General features: G+C 43.7%; 1 protein-coding gene across 1 annotated transcript; it reads right to left on the reverse strand.

Moving 5' to 3' along the window:
- Window positions 1-3,454: 3,454 nt before the first annotated feature.
- Window positions 3,455-18,843, reverse strand: LOC106894450 (3 beta-hydroxysteroid dehydrogenase type 7-like). The gene is made up of 6 exons (XM_014953097.1): window positions 18,649-18,843; window positions 14,674-14,829; window positions 11,689-11,797; window positions 6,606-6,705; window positions 5,599-5,761; window positions 3,455-4,617 (listed from the first exon to the last, which is right to left on the reverse strand). The coding sequence occupies exons 1-6, from the start codon at window positions 18,794-18,796 to the stop codon at window positions 4,178-4,180; spliced, it is 1,116 nt and encodes a 371-aa protein (XP_014808583.1). The 5' UTR covers window positions 18,797-18,843; the 3' UTR covers window positions 3,455-4,177.
- Between the last annotated feature and the right edge of the window lie 1,816 nt (window positions 18,844-20,659).

Raw genomic sequence — 20,659 nt, forward strand, 5'->3', positions numbered from 1 at the left:
ACCCAACAGAAAATGCAGATGAATGAGTAACTCGGTTGAGATTTTCTTTTTAATTTGGAGATTCTTTGCTTGTTTATGTGTTTGGCTTGAGTTTTAATATTACTAAACTTGCTTCCTTCAGACATTACACAAGAACAGAGACTTCCATAGAAACTCAAACAGGGTTAGGCATGTGGCTCTTTGAATTGTGTGTGTGTGTTGGGGGCGGGGGGGAACGCTCAGTGCACACATGGGAACGTTGGAGGATGGAAAACGAAGGGAGAACCATGTTCCAGCCCAGAGGACAACTCCAGCAGAGGCCATGGCTCTTGCTGGGGAAGTTTAGCCGTGTTTAAAATATAGCAGGTATCTTTCTGTCAATGCCCTCCCTGCTCATCCTTCCCACTCCTCCAGTAGAGAACGCATGCATCTGTCTCCTCTGTGCTTCATCTCTGCTTCTCCCTGCAATAGTTGTCAGGGATATTAGCATTAAATACTTACTGCCTGGCTTAACTAAGGGGTAAGATAGGATTTAATTTGTATGGCTGAAATCCAATTATATAATGGAGCCCCTGGGGGAAGCAGTTATACCTGCTGAATCTCTTGGATGAGTAATTGTGCACAAAGGCTCCTCTCCAGAAGTAGAAACAGATCTGAAATATTTTTTTTTCCTCTCTTTTTTGCTGCTGTTGTTACATAATAGAGCTGAGACCCTGAAAAGAAAAGCCAATGACAGCCCAGTGCAGTAGAAAGAATTAAAGCATTGCCAGGAGAAAACAAGTTATAATCTGATAAAATCAAGGATCTAACAGGAAGTCTGCAGCAGCATTAGTTTGGAGGAGCCAAAGTGCAGGGCAGCCAAAGGAAGCTTACTCATCTTTTTGGAAAACAGCACAGAGCCTTTGCTGTCTAACTTTTCCCCCCACTTCTACCATGAGCAGGGCAAGGGAATTCTCTACTTGCTTTTTGTCAAAGCCTGGGAGGTGGGTAGGTATAAAATAAGCTAAGCAGCCAACTAATTCCAATCCTTTTGAAAAATCCCACACTTAACTACCTTTAAAAATCCCTGCTCCTTATCCTGCATGTCATCTGTGTTCTGATAAGCATCAAAATCATAGGTGATGATGAGCAGGACAGGAACAAAAGCATGATGAGGTTCCCAGCAAGGTTTCTGAAAGCAGGAAAACTTGTAAAGCATTGGTCTCTGGGATAGCACAGGGTCTTGACAACATTCCCATCTGATACCTTCGGCAGCTCCAAAGCCCACAAGGGCTCTGATGGGGACTGAAAGTATCAGCTCTTGTACTTAGGCAAGTTTTCTCAAAGGGCAGAGTGCCATATTTAATTCTGCTTTTAAAAATAGAAAGCAAACTTTTATTCTTTCCTAATGAGTTCGGAGTGGAAAAATAATTTCCTCAGACTCTCTGATTACGTGACACTGTGGAGATAAAACGCTGGCTGTGTCCAGCCAGGCGAGGGAAGGCCAAAACTCCAAACACCACAGACTGAGGAGAAACCCGGATGGTGGGACACCCCCAGCCCATCCACCCACCCCGCTCCCTGGGCAGATCTTTCCATTATTTTAAGAAACTGCTAAAGCAAAAGTGGTTGCAACACAAACTCCTGAGGGGAAGTTACCTGTCTCACAGACTTGCAGCTCCACCCAGTGGCTCTTTTTTGGCAAGAGAAAACCAAGGTTTCAAAAGCATTAAAACCTGTTGAGGTCAATGTCGTTATACGGTGGCAATGCACATGAGAAATTGCTTTTTATTTCTTTGTCAAATTCTTAGCAAGCTGTCATCTCCCATTTGAATAATGGCAAAAAAAAAAAAAAAAAAAAAAAAAAAAAAACAAAGGTTTCTGAAAGCAGGAAAACTTGTAAAGCATTGGTCTCTGGGATAGCACAGGGTCTTGACAACATTCCCATCTGATACCTTCGGCAGCTCCAAAGCCCACAAGGGCTCTGATGGGGACTGAAAGTATCAGCTCTTGTACTTAGGCAAGTTTTCTCAAAGGGCAGAGTGCCATATTTAATTCTGCTTTTAAAAATAGAAAGCAAACTTTTATTCTTTCCTAATGAGTTCGGAGTGGAAAAATAATTTCCTCAGACTCTCTGATTACGTGACACTGTGGAGATAAAACGCTGGCTGTGTCCAGCCAGGCGAGGGAAGGCCAAAACTCCAAACACCACAGACTGAGGAGAAACCCGGATGGTGGGACACCCCCAGCCCATCCACCCACCCCGCTCCCTGGGCAGATCTTTCCATTATTTTAAGAAACTGCTAAAGCAAAAGTGGTTGCAACACAAACTCCTGAGGGGAAGTTACCTGTCTCACAGACTTGCAGCTCCACCCAGTGGCTCTTTTTTGGCAAGAGAAAACCAAGGTTTCAAAAGCATTAAAACCTGTTGAGGTCAATGTCGTTATACGGTGGCAATGCACATGAGAAATTGCTTTTTATTTCTTTGTCAAATTCTTAGCAAGCTGTCATCTCCCATTTGAATAATGGCAAAAAAAAAAAAAAAAAAAAAGCAAAGAGAATGTCTAGTGAAATAGAAAACCCAGCAAAACCTCCCAACACAAATGAAAAATAAAGTAGCGAACTGATAACTTACACAGTTCACCTTCCCAAATTCTGTGAGCAGATTGCAACAGTTTTCCCCGAATTTATTTGTTATATGAAATTATTAATGAATTACCAGAGCAAATGACTTTTGACTTGTAATCTCATTTTTCAAAGAATTCTCTTGTGAGTGTGAATTTCAGTGAAGTTAACTTGGCAGTTCATACTGAATTGCTTTGCTTTCCTCCCTGGGTAATTACTGTGACTAACAAGAAGCAAATTTTGATCATTTCAATCAAAACTTGCTTTTTTCCAGGAGGATTAGGGCACTTGTAATTAAAATAGGCTTTTATTTGTGCATGTGTACACTTCTACTGTAGGAAAACTCAAGAGATGGATATGTATTCACAGAACACACGAGTGTGATACCAACAGAATTAATTTTGGATTTGAACCAGTATTGTAAAAATATCCCATTCCTCCAAGCTCAAGTGAAAACTGAAATCTCTATTGTGCTTAATGTAGGTTTGCCAGTCTGTGTATGTCTTAAAGACAGAGAAGCTGATAAACTGATAGAAATCACGGGTTTTGTTGTGAATCTTCTAGAATTGCCTGACCCATCTGTGTTAAGAAAATATGGTCTATGAAAGACTGGCCCTGGATGGACTGTGTAGCTCTAGAGCCATGAAATGAGTTGAAATGACCTCTTCCTCCTGAAGTTCAGACGTTATTTAGCATAAACGCAGCCCCTAAGGCCTTCACTGAAGTTGCTGTCTGCCAGTGCAGCAGCTGAACGTGGGCTTTAATTTGTTTTGCTCTGCTGCTAGAGTGCTGGGAGGTAAGAGAATTTGAGTTACAAACTATATGAATTCCACCTCTAAGCTTGCAGACACCAGTTATCCATCCATACGATTAGAAAGTAAGTCAGCCTACGCATTGTTAGTGCAAGAGATTGGAAGTTTCCTTTTACAAGGGTACTACTTAAAAACAGATATAAAATTCCACGCGTTAAGAATAACAGAAAACGTCTTGAAAAAAAGTAGCTCTGGAAAAGGGTATTCTTTTTTTCTTTTTATTAAACCCCCAAACAGAGCAAGAACTTGCTGGGCTTTCCTTGTCTTCACCAAAATTATCACTGAAGACTCCTTGAGTGTATGAGCCAGGTACAGCTATCCCACCAGCTGCCCAAGACCAGGGCAAGGGAGAGGTCCATTTGCTGAGCATGGAAAGAGATGGAGGCCGGTCAGGCTGGAGAACAAAACTGGGTAACTAATTTTATCAAAAAGGGGTTTTCTGTGCACCATCTCTCATCTGAACCCATCTCTCCTGTTCCCAGGAGTGATCCTTCTGCAGTGGTGGCACTGTGGGGATGAGTGAGGGCAGCAAGCCCTGCATCTGTGTGCGTGTACCTGCTGGAGGATGGTTTCAAATGCACCCTGGTGTTTCATATGACACATAAAATATCTGTGCTGTTGGCAAGGCAAGGGTTTTTTTTTGCAGCCAGAGAGTTTTGCTCTTTCTCTATGTCAGGATTTCTCAGTGTTTACAAAATTTCTGCCAGAGAGCTGTGCATGTTGTGAAGTTCAGATGGAGCTTGCTGGTGTAATAAGCTCTCTCCTCACACCAAACATGCTGCTTAGTTCTTCTTTTCATGCGGTTGGGGGAGTTCCAGGTTCCCTACAGCTGCTTTCAACCACTGTGCAGTTCTGTGCTTGCTCTCTTTCCAGGTGAAGAGGGGTTTGTACCCAAAATGCCTGGAGGCTTTGTCTGTCTCGTAGGAGAAGGTGGTGACTATTGTGTTCAGTAAAGGCAAATCTATGAAAGGTGGTGGCTTCCAGAAAGGGTACAGGATGACCTTGATTATCCTGTGCAATTGTATCATTAACCACATCTTCCAGTAAGGGATGTGTGAGCCTAGTCTCACTGAGGGGTCCATAGAGGACAACAGCTCATGCCTTATCAGAAAACTTTTACTTGTTGGAGTGTCATCATAGGAGTAATACACTTGTCCTGCGAGTAAGTCTGGTTTCAGCTGCAAGTTCTTTGCTGCAAGAACATGCATCCATGCGACGTTCCCTGGAGAAATAAGAGGGGGAAAGAAGCAGGTATTCAGGAGGAGCTCAATTTTCCTGTTTACTGTAGAATGAGTACATTAGATCTGCCAGCTTCAATGCTGTGAAGTAAGGAAAGGGCTCATCGTGTTACTCTGCTGCACTGTAGAGAGACTGAGTAGTTAATCCAGGCCTCCAAGATCCTTTAAACCTTTGGTCTCCCCTTTGAGCTGGACAATTAATGTGCCTTGTGATACTGGTTCATGTGAAGCGAAAGGGCAGTGTTTTGTAGTGAGAGCAGGATGAATGGGAGGCAGCGCTCGAGGGTTTTCATTCCTGGCTCTGCTGTGAGCCTTTGAAGAAGTCACTTGATTTATCTAGGCCTGATTCTTCTCTAACAGCATTTTCAAACTACTGTTATCTGCACTTTTGGAAAAAGACATATAAGTGTGCTGCACAGAAAGAACTAAAACTCTGCATGATTTGATGGTGAGTTATACCCCCCTGAAATGCATTCAACATCACAACAAACTGTTTCTGTAGGTTTGGGAGTAGTTTCTTGTGCTTGCTAAAATCACTTATGTAGTACAGCCTTAGTGTTAGTTTATTTTCTTCTAATGAAGAAGAAATCGCGTCTTTTCCAACCAAAAACATATTAAAAATATTGCCTGAATTTCTTTCTCTCCCCCCATATGTCCCTTGAAACATTTACCTAGAAAAAGAAAGATCTCTATCCTTTTTCCCACTGACTTATTTCCCCCCAGCATTTTCCCTATGTTAAGGGGAAGAAAAAAAAGAAAACCCTTCCTAGGACAAACAGGGGAATGTAAACAACTGTTTTAAAAATTTTAACCAGTCTAAGTTTTATGGTTATAAAAATATTAGTGCTTATTCACCATACTCATTTCTCTGTCTTGGAAGATTATGGGTAAGCTGACATGTAAAATCCCCTGTGACTAAAAGAGCCTGGTAGCACTACATCCAAAGAGATCAATCATTCACTCACCCACATATGTGTAGTTACGCTCTGTATTTTCAGGCTCCAGGTAGTCCATCACACCGTTCCTGGCTTTGGCAAGCAAATACAAGTCTTGCAGAAATGTTGCTTTCTCCCCATACACTGTGTTTGGACGGATGATGCAGGTTCTGAGTTTACCACCGTTGCTCAGCTGGAAAATCCGGGAGGGATGTTAGTGAGTGATGGACTCAGAGATGAAATCTTCCACAGTGATGTTGGGTTTGCCAGATAAAACCAAAACCTGGGAATATTGGGCTAGAGGAGTCAACATTTGCAGAGGTGCTCTGGGCACTTAGGCCTGGTTTGGGTCCTTAAAAATGAAAGAAGGTGCCCAGTTTGTTTGTTTTTTTTTTTCCATAGCACACCTGCACTCTTGTGGTGCTCTCTGAGAGATGTTGGAAGGAGGGGCATTAACTCTTCTGCAGTTGTGATGTATAAATGAGTATTTGGAAAAACCGAAGTCAGGTACCAGAGGAAGGCAGGAAAGCCTGCTGGTCTCAAACTGTAACCAGGAGAGAGAGATGTTCCAGGCAGTGATTTAGGACACAAACCTCATTTTTACATTCTGCTTCATCTTCTAGAAGAACTCATCTGTCTGCTGACTGTACTGGGAGTCTAAAAAGACTAGCCAACCAACTTAGGTCGGTGACTGACTCTGGGTACACTAGTATTTTCAATTCTTATATCACTCCTAAATTAGACCTTTATGCAGTATGAACTAGGTCAACCTGGTTTCTTGGCCCCTGATTTAACACAGCTCTTTCCAAAGTCACATTGCTTCTGGTGGAGTTAAAGCACAGGCTTAAAGGGCAGCACCCTTTGATCTTGTGAGAGTTTGGCAGCTTCCTGGTTGTGTGGCAACATCAGGCTTTGGCAACATGGTTTATGCATCAAGTTGGATACAGACTTTGATAGGAGTTGTGGGGTCTTTCTAACCATCTCTCTCCATCCACCCATCCTTCCAATACCAGGGGTGCTACTGTTGACTTTTGTACCTTTTTTCCATTGGCTTCAAATACCAGTTTTTCTGCCATGGCCTTTGTCTTCCCATAAGGCAGCTCCACCTCCCCGCTGTATTTGGTGTCCTCATTTCCCCTGAAATAGATTGTGAGAGATGAGGAGTGACCATGGAACAGAGCACAGGGCTTGGAGACATTTGTCACAGCATGATTTACTCTGCAGTCCCTGGTCTCTGGGGACTTACCACTGGCTGTGAGTTATGTGAATCTGGGATCCTTGCTGCAGTTTGGGAGAAATAAGGCCTTAAGAAATACAGGGTGGTTCTAGGTGTTCATAGGCAGGTTTGCATGAGGGCGGTGGTTTGAATTCTGAAACCTGGATTTGTTTTTGTCTAATAGTGTCATTGAAGTAAACAATATTCTGGCAGGCAAATTAGACAGCAGTGGAGTCACCTTTTTAAGCAACTCACAAGTGGCTGAACAAGGTGGAAAGAGCACAAGAAGATGGAGGGCAGGAAAATGAGAGCAATCCTATTTCATTTTTTCATTAGAGGTAGAGAAAAACCTCTCATGAGCCATAAACCAAAAGGAGAAGCTGCTGCTTAATTTTCTCACAGAGTTGATTAGAGTTGGGAGACATTTACCAGTGACGGGGTAGAGCTGCTAGTGGTCTCCTGGAGGACTTGCAATCAGTGGGTTTGCGCTGGAATTATTCCTTCATCTCCCCTAGAAAATTATGCTTGAGGGGAAGAGTAAGGATGTGGACCCATGAGAAAGGGCAAGCAGGGCTTGCAGCCATGCTGGGGACACTTGGTTGCCACTAAGGAAGGCAACATGCTCCTCAGCCTCCTAACTTATGGCTGCAAGGAGAAAAGCCCATGGATCTAACATGTAACTGGCTATACATGCCCTGAAATAATTCCACGGAGAATCCAAGAAAGCAACTCTATTCCCCACCAGGGCACAGACATTTTGTCCCAGTGGTTCAAGTCAACATTAGTCCATTGTAGGAGTCACTTAAGCAGATTCAGTGGCCTCTGGAGGGGCTGGGGAGTGAAGAAACCTTGCATGAAGCATCGGGAAGGACCATCCAGGAATACCACGTGGACACTTGCTGCCATGACTAGCACGGATAGGCACCTGCTGTGTTCTGCAAGAGACTTTCTTCAGGTGTTAAAATTAAGATGCTGTATTTTTTGCTCTCCTAGAGAAATTCACACTGGGCAAACACCAGACTTTGCCAGGCATAGGGTACCCCCACACAGGGCAATGAAGAATTATCATGCTCCTTTTGCAGATGGGGCTCGGAGGTTCCCCTTGGAAGGGTCAAGGGGCCTTTGAGGAGTTCATGAAGCAAATCTGCAGCAGAGTTTTTGTCAAACACTGGGCCTCGAGAGAGAATGCTCTGGCTCAGGCTCCATGCTTGACCTTGGGCAACTTGCTTACTCTTTTCTGTGCTTGGATCAAAATGTGTAAAAGGTGGATAATGCTGTTGCTTTTTTCTTGCCTGTTCGGCAGTCTAGTATCTTGTGTGTCAGATAGTCCAGCTGAGATCAGGGCCTTCTCCTGCTACAGCTACAGAAATAAATTAGGAGCATCAGAAGTACAGCCTCCCTTCGTACCCTCGGCCTTTATCACAAAGCCCTCCTCCCCTTCCCTGTGTTTACGGGTGATGAGCAAGAGGCAAACCAGAAAACAAGCATGACAAAAGATTGATTGTGCATGGTTAGTTGCAAGCCCGGGAGAGGCCCAAAACAATTAGGGGGTTATCTAGAAGTTCTAGTTTTAATTGCTTTCTTTTTTTTTTTTTTTTTTAAATCCAAATTACAGAAGATCTGTCACAGGATTCGAGTCCTTACTACATGCTGTCTGGCCTTCAACATCAAAACATGGGAAGGATATTCCTGATACTAGGACTTGCACTCTGAAGCTGAATTTCCAGGTGACCTGGGAAATATGCAACTCCAGCTGTGCCAACTGCTGTAATAGAAATGATCTCTACAGAATTTAAGGCATTATGCACCTGAAGTACTCTTATACAAAGATGAGATCACTCAAAAACACTCTACTTGGGGCTCGGAGGTTCCCCTTGGAAGGGTCAAGGGGCCTTTGAGGAGTTCATGAAGCAAATCTGCAGCAGAGTTTTTGTCAAACACTGGGCCTCGAGAGAGAATGCTCTGGCTCAGGCTCCATGCTTGACCTTGGGCAACTTGCTTACTCTTTTCTGTGCTTGGATCAAAATGTGTAAAAGGTGGATAATGCTGTTGCTTTTTTCTTGCCTGTTCGGCAGTCTAGTATCTTGTGTGTCAGATAGTCCAGCTGAGATCAGGGCCTTCTCCTGCTACAGCTACAGAAATAAATTAGGAGCATCAGAAGTACAGCCTCCCTTCGTACCCTCGGCCTTTATCACAAAGCCCTCCTCCCCTTCCCTGTGTTTACGGGTGATGAGCAAGAGGCAAACCAGAAAACAAGCATGACAAAAGATTGATTGTGCATGGTTAGTTGCAAGCCCGGGAGAGGCCCAAAACAATTAGGGGGTTATCTAGAAGTTCTAGTTTTAATTGCTTTCTTTTTTTTTTTTTTTTTTTAAATCCAAATTTATTTTTTTGCCTTGCAAAGCTTTTGAAAAGCAGCAGCTTCACAAAAGGGCAAACCTGCCTGCGGTTCCTGGGCTGCAGAGCTCTGCTCCTGTTTGCCTTCCCCCACCCCTTTTGAAGCCTGGTAGTAACAAAGAGCTCAGCATAATGCTCTTGCTTTTCAAAACGATCACAGATAACTGAACGCTAATAAGACTGGAGCAGCATTGTCAGAAGGTATCTCAGCGGTTGCTGTCTCGGAGGGATTGAGACTGACAGAGGCATTTTCTATTATTGTCGGATGCTGAGGTGTGAGCATTATCCCTGCACCCATCACCCTGTCCAGAGCCTAATCGTGCTTTGTCTGTGTCAATTCCCAAGCACGTAAAAGTGAGTTAAATAAAATTATACAAGGAATGATGGAGAAGGGGGACAGAGAAAAAGGAAGGTAGACAGCATCATGGACTGTGAGGGAGAAGAGCAGAACAGATTGGGTGGGGACAGGGGAGCTGGAAAGAGGAGGAAGGGGAGAGACACATCACCTGTGCTTTCAGTCTGGAAAACGGAGCCGTGCCTGCTTTCCAGTCTTCACTGGGCTCCCTTCTGGGAAAAGTGCTGTAATTTTTTACTGCGGGTCTGACCCTTCTCTCATTTTGTATTCTGTAATTCCCTTAGTTTAAAATCAAAACCATTGGAGAATGAGGACGACTCTCTCAGGCTTTCTCCCAGCATCATGGGAGAACCTGAGTGTGTTCTGCAAAATGAGTTAAAGGCTCTAAATGGTGGTTTTATTTGCATTTGTGGTGGGGAAGGATTGGGAGTTGGTGGGCAGAGGGTGTTCCTGTGTAGCACTGTGTGAGCATCAGCCCAGATGGGTTTTTGCTTGCAATTGTTGGTACCACCATTACAAGCCAAAGGACTGTCCTCTCAGGCAAGATTTGGGGTAGAATTTTCGAGATATCTATTCACATCTATCTCTTAAGTCACAGAACTAAAATACTACCAAGGATGTGCCTGCATCTACATTCATTTTTAGAAATAATTTAGATATGCTAATGACCAAATTCCATAGCTTTTCAGTGACACAGACCCTCTACTGCTCATGGTCCCAAGTGGATTGAAATTTGTTGCTCTCATGGATTTTTTTTCATTAGCCAGACGTTTATTCTACAGATTTGGATGCTTAAACACTTCTCAAAACAATTGGGTTATGCTGTAGCTTACTTGTGAGTATGAAATTTAGGCTTGCAGGTCATTTAAAGTTATGTCTTAAGCGTTTTTTTCTAGCTGGGCTCAAATTTCTAGAGCCAAATGACTGAAGCCAGCTGTGTCTAGACTGGCTGCCTATAGAGAAAAAACTTGACTTTGGGCCAGTTCCCCTTGCCCACAAGTTTCCATGGTTTGAGCAGTCTGTGTGGCTACAGCCACTCTTGAAATCAGCAAGGAGCCTGACAATGGTATGTATCAGACTGTAACTATCTCTACTTGACTTCAGATTTAACCTAGAACTCTGAAGAGCTCCTGCTCTTCAGAAATATCAGCCCAGTTCTCAAGGTGTAAGTACTGTTGCCTCGTGAATACAAAAGGTGTCCAGGTGCTGAGTCATGAGCAGGAGTGTGAGCTGGTTGTGAAAGTCAGTTCTGGATATCAAAGGTCTATAAGCAAAACCCCACTTCAAATCGTAATTTTGACCTGTCTTTCTATTGCTCCAAATCCCACCTTTGCCACAGCAGGTTTTCTAAAGCTCTGCTTCTTCTTCTAGGTCTGTGGGTCAGTCTTGCAAAATACAGAAGAGATGGCTTGAGCATAATGCTCAGAAGTGAAAAAGTCCAGGAGTTAGGTCTCATAAGCATATTGCCAGGAAGAAGGATTTTGAGGGCTAGAAGGGTGCAATTTACAGGTCAAACCCAAGTCACAGGAGAGTGTAACTACATATGAATACTGCAGGGCAACTTCACACCAAATGCATCTGGTCCTAAAACTATGTGGCCAACTAACTTTCCTCTGAAATAGTGCTAAAGTAGTGTTCATGCATTTGACCACATTTGATAACAGGAGCTGGGTACAGGCTTGCTAGCAATTCACTATGGAGCCAAAAAGAGGAGGGTGGGTAAAGAAGAGCATCACCTGCCCTTTGGATTGCCTCAGTTGAGGGGAGAGCAAAAGCTCTGACCCAACAGCAGGATACAACTTGACCATATCACGAGCCTTTAGCACCTGCGACCTCATCTGAAACTGATTGAGGGCTTAGAGGAACAGGGCAGTACATCCAGGGAACAGCCTGAAGGTGCAGTTGGGTCATACATCTCAACAGACTCTTTCAGTCAGTGGAATCCATTACTGGTCAAGTTTAGGTTGGGAAGAGGTGTGGTTCCTGAAAGTGAAGAGCTGCAAAGAAGCGTTTTCAAGAAAGAGGTGAGGAATAAACAAGAAGGGGAACACACATCTTCTCCTTTGTAGTCACAGCAAAAATCTCCACCTGGTTGCAGTTTCATTGCCGTTTAACTGGAAACCCAGAGTAATGGAGATTTGCTTAGCCTTACCTGAACATGGGCTCACACGAGGTATTGGGTCCCACCGCAGCGATGGAGCCTGTGTAGACAACGTACTGGATGTTCAGGGCGCAGCAGGCTCTTAACACGTTTTCAGTACCTGGGGGTGAGGTTGGGAAGGACAAACATTGACCACCTTGCCTTGATGATTCTTGTGCAAATCAAAAGAGATTTCTAGGCTTGGGATTCTGACTTGGAACAGATCCATCTTTTTTATGGCTGAGAAGATGTAAAGCCACAGGTTGAGGCTGCTGTTCCTCAGGTATGTTTGCACAGGAATGGATGGTTTATAACATGAGAGCAGCACTTACATCTATAACTATACTGTGACTTAACCTCTATGGTAATTGATGATTGACTTAATTTGGATTTAATAGCTGCTAACAAAAAGGAAGCCAACAGCTCGGCAGAGCAAAACTCCATGGTTTCCATCTTTTTTGACTCATGGGCAGGCCATCAAATGTCTGGTAAATCCTTCTGGCAAAAGGATTGGTGTTTTAGTTGCATATATTGCTCTACAGAAGTTGTGCAGGATGACTGTAGGGTGAAAATCATTGCAACAGATTCTTGATAGCTGCAGAACTATAAATAAAATAGTGGGGGCAGTTTACAAGTCCACATGAAATCCAGATGAATCTGAAGCATGGTTTGGTTTAAGAAAGGTTGCTCTGGCTGAATTTGTGGTTCAGCATGTGTGGTTTTTGTTTGGTTGGGTTTTGGGGAGAAAAGGTTGGTTTAAATGATTTATGATTCTTCTAGGGGTGGTTTCTGCATTCATTGTGATTTTAATTGAAGTTGATTCTATGAGAACCTCAATGACAACAGCATAACTATGGTTGGATACTGAAGGCCTTCAAATCTGATAAGGCAGATCTTGAAGGAAGCTGCTCATGGGGTTGGTTTCCGGAAATCTCCGTACTATTTATACCTGGCTAATCAGGCTCTGCCCTTGAGCCTTGCTCCAGATCTTGCATGGGGAGGGCTTGCAATTTCTTTGTTCTCTTGGTTGTTAAGGGCATAATCTGAAATTATCAAGGAAATCCTGGGCTTATGATAAATTCGGAGGGCATGAATGAGTATGAAGACCTGGTGGAAAATAATTTACTTCTCCATGAGCCTATCACAATATGTAAAGTTAACTGAGAACCCCTGTTGAGAAACATTGCTGGAAAGAGCTGAGTTAAAATCCATTCAGCTTAACAAAAAGCAGATTAAAAAGTCTTTAAGTGACTTGATGGAAAAAAATAATTCTTGTAGAAGGAGGCTCTTCAATCTAGTCAGCAAGACTGTAACAGGATTCAGCAGCCAGTGGTTGAAACAGAGAAAATCAAAGCAGAAGATAGATGTAAATTTTTGCCAGAAATGGTAATTAACCATAGCCACACTAATACTCTTCAGCATTGTTATGGCTTGCTGAAAGACATGATAGATAGCCCATTAACTTGCAGTCCTTAATTCTAGGCAAAAAGTCCTTTGAAAAGGCATAGTCCAATTTAGCCACAAATTGTTGGGCTCAAGGCAGTAATTGAATGAATTTCTGTGGCCTGAGTTACACAGAGGAGCCAGCTAGAGGACTATATAGTTGACCTGTCCTGACCCTATTTTTTCTTCCCATGAAATCTACAGCAGGTATCAAATACAGTTCATTTTTATTCTTTTACCTGCTATGATTTTGGTAGAAAACTTTTGACTAATCTCCCAATTCAAGAATATGAGAAGTCCTAGTGAGGGCAGCAGCCTCATTTTAGGGAGGTCTACGTGAAGCCATCCAAGGGGAGGCAGAAATAAGGCTCCTGTTAAGACATCTCAAACCATGCTCCTCCAAGAGGCACTCAGTCACCAGTCACATGGGAAAAACTGTGTGTGTGTGGTTTTCTGGGAATGTCACAAACATCTTCAAGAGGTTTGGTTTGCTGAACAGGGGAGTTGCCCAATGTTGACTGCTATCTGTACAAACCTCACCACGCTGGAGTACCTTGCTCATAGCAAACAGACAATGAAGGGAAAGATCTCACAAAGCCATTAAAAGGCAGCAGGAACCCTCAGGCTCTGAATATTCTCAGTACACATGCACACAGGCTCTTAAAAGCATCTGGTTTTGAAAACAACTACAGCAATGAAAAGAAGGATGGAATTTAAATGTTGCCCTTGAATGCATTGGCAAATAGTAGAAGCCCTAAGCAGTAATCGAGTTTGAGATATATATATATAAAAAAATATATAAAATTCCTTCCTTGTGGTTAACAACTATTTTAGTAGCTAACAGCCTGAGGTGCCATTGGAATTGCTGCTGTAATAGGGATTTCATTATTTTTATAGCCTGTGCTTATTTCCTAGATTTATGAACAAATTTTTTTAAGCAGATCTTGCACCTAACATGAAATCGGCTCTTGGTGATAGGAAGAAAGCGTTGTGGAGCTCTCAGCTATGTCTGACTTGTAGACATGTAATAGTTGTGAACTCTGACTATAATTAATATAACACCCCCTTAAATAGTGTGGATGCAGTTGGACTGGTCTAGTCTTGCACTGGTATAGAGCATAGATTTTCCTCCCTGGGAAATCTATCTAGAACAGGCGTTTTAATTACTGTCCTTGTCACATACTAAACAGTTTCTTACCACTATAGGCATGTTCTGAATCACCTCAGTGCTATTCATGAAAGTTACACCCTTGGCCAGAATAACTATATAACAACCGGGTCCAGATTTGACTTCCTAGGATGAAGCTTTAGCAGCAGAGAGGAGCAGCATGGCCTGCCCTGAGCAACGACAGAGGGGCAAAGGGAGAAGCTTCCCTGCTGGACTGGAAAGGTCCTGGGCACCTTTCTCATCCCATAGCAGACTGGTGGGTGTGAAATTCAGGGGACAAGGGAGCTCTAAATAAGAGAGGGTATGTTTGTTGCAGCCTCTCATGTGACTACACCAAGGCGTGTGAATTTCAGGCTGTATTTAATTGCTTGCTTTGAAGAGCTTACCCCCAACGTTGACAGCTCTCATTTCCGAGAAGGGCACGGTGTTTCTGTACTCCAGAACAGCAGCTGTGTGAATAACCACGTGAACTCCCTGCATGGCAGCAAGGAGCAGATTGTAGTCTCGAATGTCTCCTTTCATCACTGTCACGTGAGTGGTAGCTGGAGAAAAAGAATATAACCATAGATGCAGCGGGGGGTGAAAGGTAGAAATCAGCATCCTCACCTCCTTGCAGAGTGAGGATCCTGCTCAGAAAGCTTTCTTCTCTGCAGGGCAAGCTGAAGCACACTCTGGCAACTGTGCCATTTGAATACATCACACCAGGGGAAAATACATCCCGATTTTTCAATCCCAAGAAGCCAGATCTGCATCTGGTTTAATTCAGCACAGCATTTTGCCAGTTTGCACCAACTGTGGGCCAGAAGAGCCGTGACTGTCATGGCAAATCTCTAGTATGTACCCAAGGATGGTGCTGAGCAGGAGACTGTTGGCCCAGAGCTGCAGCTGGTTACAGGACTTGCTCTAGTATGTGTGAATGAGTGAAACTGTGCCAGGCAATTTCCTTAAGATGAAAGATTTTTAGAGCTTACTGGGAGTTCAAGGGACATTGCACAGAGCTTTATTTAAATTGCAAATACTACAGATAGGATGGGAAAGTAATGTAAAAGATTCAAAAGTTTCATAGGAAATTCCTTTCTTTGACCTATTCAGAAGTGTTTTTCTTTCCCCATCTCCTTTTTCCCTTCTCCCTCAAAATAGCTGCTCCATACATGGCTACTGTTGGCATCTACTGCTAATTTTCTTGCTTTGAGACAGTGTTGTAACATTTAAGTGGGATTTTTTTCCCCCTTTTCTGTAGCTGGTAATATGCCAGCAAGAAGCTGGAGTTAGGAAGCTCTACTTGGGGCTTTGGGAAGGAGAGCTCTCTTCTGCCCTAGGCTGGTGGCTTCTTGGAGAGCCCCATGTAGCCAGGGATCAGGGTAGTGACTTCTGGAGGATCATGCACATGAGCAGTTCAGGGAAGAGTCTGTGACTCCAGCTGTGGAAGTGTTATGGTATGGAAACCTGCAGTGAACCACTACCAGGACAAAGGGGTGAAAGATCAGGGGTTTTCCTCGTGAACTCAAAGGAGAGACACAATTGAAGACAGCAGGTCAGCTGGCTGAACAAGTGCTAAGAAGCATGGCACATGAGAAGAGACAGAAGTTTTACCAAAGGGTCAAGCTGATTTCTTAATTAGCATAACCAAGATTTGGTGGACTAGCTTATAGGAGTTCTAATATTAAATTGATTTAATGTTAAAACATAAGAGTTGATTCAGCAAGAATAGAGTAGGAAAAGAAAGAAGGCATCGCCTACAGAGTAGAGGTAATACACTTGCCTGGAGGAGGATGCTCCTACTGAAGGTCTCTCCCAGTGCTGGAAGGTGGAGCAGGGTGTCAGCAACCACATGGGGGGGATTTTGCTGTTGCTTAGTGGTGAGGGAAAGCCCATAAACACCCAGCTGAAGTGTTAAATAGCCTCTGTTGCATCACCTGTCTTAAGGCAGCTGGTGCAATTAAGATCAGCAAGAGGATGTTGAGGGCTCAGCCAAAACCAGTGAGGATACAAGGCAAGTAGGAGAAATTTTCAAATTGATAACGCCTGATGAGCTTTATCCAGGGCTACTAAAGAGGTGATAGATGTCACTGCAGCCTCACTGCCATATCAGCTGCTTTGGAGAACTTTTGGAGGAGGCACTGGAAGAGTGCAGTAGAGCAAATGAAACACCTGTGCTTAGAAAGGAGGTAAAGAGGAGCCAGGAAATTACAAAACAGCTTGATTTCAACCCCAGGAAATTCAGGAACACACACTTCAACATGTGTGTGAGCACCTGTGGGATAATACGGAGAATAGAAGCAGCTGACATGGATTTGTCAAGAACAAATCAAGTCAGATAAATCTCCTTTGTTCTTATGACAAGTTAACAGGCTGTACAGATACTGTAGAACAGGTCGATGTCATCTATCTTGATTTTAGAAGGGCTTTGGAAACTCTGTGTCATTCTCATAAGCGAATTGGTAAAACATGGGCTAAGTAAGCCACATTAGGGTGAGCACAAAGCTGGCTGCATTACAGTTCCCAGGGAATTGCCAGCTGTGGTAGGTGGCTGCCCTGGGGCTCTCCAGGGCTTATTGCTGGATTTCAATCTTTTTTTTTTTTTTATTGTTTTCATCAAGAATCTGGCAGATTTGTTCATTAAATCAGCAGATAACATCAGACTGGGAGGGACTCGAAGTATGCTGGAGGATTAGAGTACAAGCTGAACCTAACTAACAGAGCCTGGAAAACAAAAAGGTGAAGTTTGATAGGGACAAAGTGAAGTTGTTTGGCTCAGGAGGGAAGAGGCAGCGGGTCTTCATGAGAGAGTTAAACCCAGCCAGGGCAGCTCAGGAGCTATTCCCCGTCCACAGGGCCTTGCAGCTGTGCAAAAGGCATAATGGTACTGGCAACTACAAACAGGAGAATAGGTTGCAGGACAGAAGAAACAAATCCATCAGCTTTACTCTCTCCTAACCCTGGTGCTGCTTTTCCAGAAGAGAGCAATGCCAGTGCCCAGAGAGACAGAAAGCGTGAGCTGAGCAGCAGAGAGGAGCACATGAGACCTGTTGTAGCCTAAAGGAGAAACCAGCATGAAGTAGAAAGGGGTGATGGTTTTTAAATCATGACAATTGTTGGAAAAAGTGACAGTATTAATCTGTTCTATCTGCAAGGTAAAATGAGAAATCAGAGACTTGAATTGCAGATGCCACTGTACCAACAGTAATGGCCTGATGGTGCAGAAATTGGTTCCCCGAGGTGGCCTGGGGACAGGAGAGGAAAACATCTCTCAGAATGGTCACGGGGAGCTGATTCTGCCTTGGGGAGAAAGCAGCAGGGGGTTGGCATGGCCCCTCAAGGCTGCTTCTGTCTCATGTTTCTGTCATTTGCTATGGTGTTAGGCCACGGATCTCTCCTGGAGCACAGATTATGGCAGCTCTTTAAGGTTTAAACAGGTTTGGGTTTGTTTTTTTCAATTATGGGTGCTTTTAAGGCAATCAGCTCCCTGAAGCCTGGGGAAACCAGTCTGGTGAGTTCATCTGCCGAGGGAGGATTTCTGATTGTGATATTTCTCTGGGAGTCTTCTAACTTGCTTTAAATATATCTCCTTTCTATTGATATCTCCTAACAGATAGGATCTTCTTTATCATTTTTTCCTCTCCCATTTGAAGCAGTTGAAGGTTTGGGCAGTGGCAGAGAGGGAGTCCCAGCCCACCATTAGCCATGCAGAGCACCTTGAGCTACGTTGGCTTGTTTGGGGTGGGTATTCTCAACTCCAGTCAAACAGGTTGCTTTTCCCCAACATACCTCAGACCCCTGTGAAGTAGCAGAAAGCAGCTCTCAGAATATGATCAAATGGATTAATTTCATATCTTTGAGTGTGTTTGCTGAGACTCACCTCTTCCTTTTTTATGCACAGCACAGTAAGGCTGCTACGGGTTTCTCTCAATTATTTCTGTAATTCATTTCACAATATCTGCAGCAGATGCTGAGCTTGATTCTATTATTGCCAGGGTTTTTTGGTTATTTTTCTCAGAATTAGTAACTGGTTGGAGCAGTTCAGGAGCATGTTTTTTTGTCCCTTTGCTGTTAGTCGGACTGGTTGAGCAGAGACAACCGGGTGAACCAACTTCCCGTGCCAGGTACTCGGTGTGCGTGTTGCTCCTTACACCTGATCCCTGAGTGGGGGCTTACATCCTCCCTGGGACAGATCTCTTGGGGTTACACACTATGGATCTTTTTGCTTTGATTTAGTCCTATGCTGAAAAATCTCTCTGAGCTGGAAGTTATTCTTCATTTAATCCAGGTTCCTACCCTATGCCTGTAACTCCAACATAATACCAGCTGTCTTGAAAGGGAGGGTTATGGCCGCTAAGTAGAAGCTGATGCCCTTTTCTTACCTGTGGTGAATTTTTCTACTTCTTCTCTTACTACTGAATCAAAAGCTCTGACTTCTTTGATGTAGTCTTCTTGAGACAGGAGCTCTACGATCTTCTCCCCTATAAAACCACATCCTCCTGTCACCAGGTAGACCCGGGCTCGATCCATTTCTGAAGTTGTTTTTGTGGTTGAGGAGTAGAGAGAAGGTTGCTGCCAAGATCCTATCATGCACGGTTAATCTCTCTGCCAATATGTTTTCTGAACTAAGTCTAAAGTTTAACTGTCATATGAAGTTACTGGCTGAACATTAACTCCATCCAGTTATCTATAAATCAGGTTTAGATTGGCACAGTCACACAAATGCTACCACAGACATACCAGTGCTGTGTCCAGGCCAGTGCTGGGCTCTCTGACTCAGCCTTTCCCTTCTACCACAGTAGCCCATGGTCAGCGGGGCACCCCCAGCTTGCCTTGGTGTGTGGCCTGGCTCAGTCCAAAATTTTGGTGCCAGAAGTTTTCCATCCTGGACAGCCCTTTCCCACAGGCCAGGTTGTTGGTCGTTGTAGCCCAGACCTCTGTGGGTGCTGCACAAAGATGGTGTGTCCTGGAGACATGCTTAGGGCAACCATCCTCCAGTGTGAAGCTACGTGGCTCCTGTTTCCATCACTAGTGAACTTGTGTCCTGGTGTGTAGGGGCAGATCTGGCCAGTGCTGAGCTGTGCTGGGAATGATAACGGGAGTCAGGAATGGGCAGCTGCAGCTTCACCATCACTGGCTCTGCCAGTTCCATTGTCTGGTGTGGCTCTGCTGAATGAATCCTTCTTGGAGTGGGAATATATACATGCAAACAGATGTATCTAGGAAGAGCAAATCCTCTCTTAAAATCTCTCATCTTGAAAAATGTCTAGTAGTAAAAGCTCTTAACATATCCTTTGGTATCTTGTTATAATGGTTAATTATCATCACCTTTAAAACAGTGCGCTCTTGTTTTTCATTTGCCAACTAGTGGCTAATATACTTTTTCCTTGCAAGGCTGCAAAGGCTGTGTGCTATCCAGTTTGTCAAGTGAAGGTTAAAAAAAATATATGTTAAAAAAAAAGTAGGGATTGGCTTTGGCTAAGGGTGCTTAATCCTGTCATAAGAGGTGGGGGCGCTCTGGCATGGCTGTTTCTCTCTCTGCCTCTCTCATAAAGAGTCTGAGAGGTAACTTATGTTGGCCTGATCAGCTACCAGTCACTCTTTGAAGCCAGGCAAATTATTTCCTGAAGTCTGGAGTAGTCAAATATTTTCCAATCCATTTGCAAACCAGCTTGTCACTGTTTTTTGTGAACTGTAGACACACTATCCTAAAAGAGGTAGCAATGATAAATAGGGTAATGTAATTTCCCTGCTTATTTTTTCTTTATAATACGTATTGTAGCTGCCTTTCTGGCCATCGTGGTGCTCGGGAAGCTGAGGAGTAGTTTGTTCCCATACCAGGATTGCTGTTTCCCCGTGCCCAGTGTCTGGTCTGTGCCCAAGGGGTACAGCTGCTGCTTCAGGCTGTGCCAGGGTGGGGACACCCCTGGTAGCCCTGCCCTGGTTGTGTACAACAGGCTGAAATGTGGACAGCAATATTGTTGGAGACATTCTTACTAGAGAGTTAATGTTTCTCTCTCTTTTAAAAAGAAAGCTGTGTAACAACTTGGTACTTTGCTGAGCCTGTGGCTAATGAAGAGTTAACAGAGTATATTCAATGAGTAACTGTGTTTCGTTTGAGTGAATATATATATATTTTCTTTTAATCAACTCCTGCTAGAAGTTCAATCTGTTCAACTCCACCATTGATTTTTCTTGTGCTGTGTTAAGCATTAGGAAAAGCACTGTTTCCCCTTGCTGTGATTACAATCAGTGGCCATAATGGCCCAGAGACCAACACGGGCCTGATGCTAATTTGGTGCTTGGCAGGGCAGCGCAGCCACAAACGTCCCGAGAAATTAATTTAGCCTTTTATCCACCAACTCCCAATCTGTACAGTAGTGATTAACAGAA

This window comes from Calidris pugnax, unplaced genomic scaffold (genome assembly GCF_001431845.1).
Source record: "Calidris pugnax isolate Ruff unplaced genomic scaffold, ASM143184v1 scaffold133, whole genome shotgun sequence".
NCBI classification, from domain to species: domain Eukaryota; kingdom Metazoa; phylum Chordata; class Aves; order Charadriiformes; family Scolopacidae; genus Calidris; species Calidris pugnax.

Excerpts from the sequence above, each read along its gene's own strand:
- LOC106894450 (XM_014953097.1), bottom strand. The coding sequence starts at position 18,796 with ATGGATCGAGCCCGGGTCTACCTGGTGACAGGAGGATGTGGTTTTATA. Across the intron at positions 5,762-6,605 it reads TTGAAGCCAATGGAAAAAAG|CTGAGCAACGGTGGTAAACT; the intron begins GTACAAAAGTCA and ends CGGATTTTCCAG. Across the intron at positions 4,618-5,598 it reads GCGTAACTACACATATGTGG|GGAACGTCGCATGGATGCAT; the intron begins GTGAGTGAATGA and ends TTATTTCTCCAG.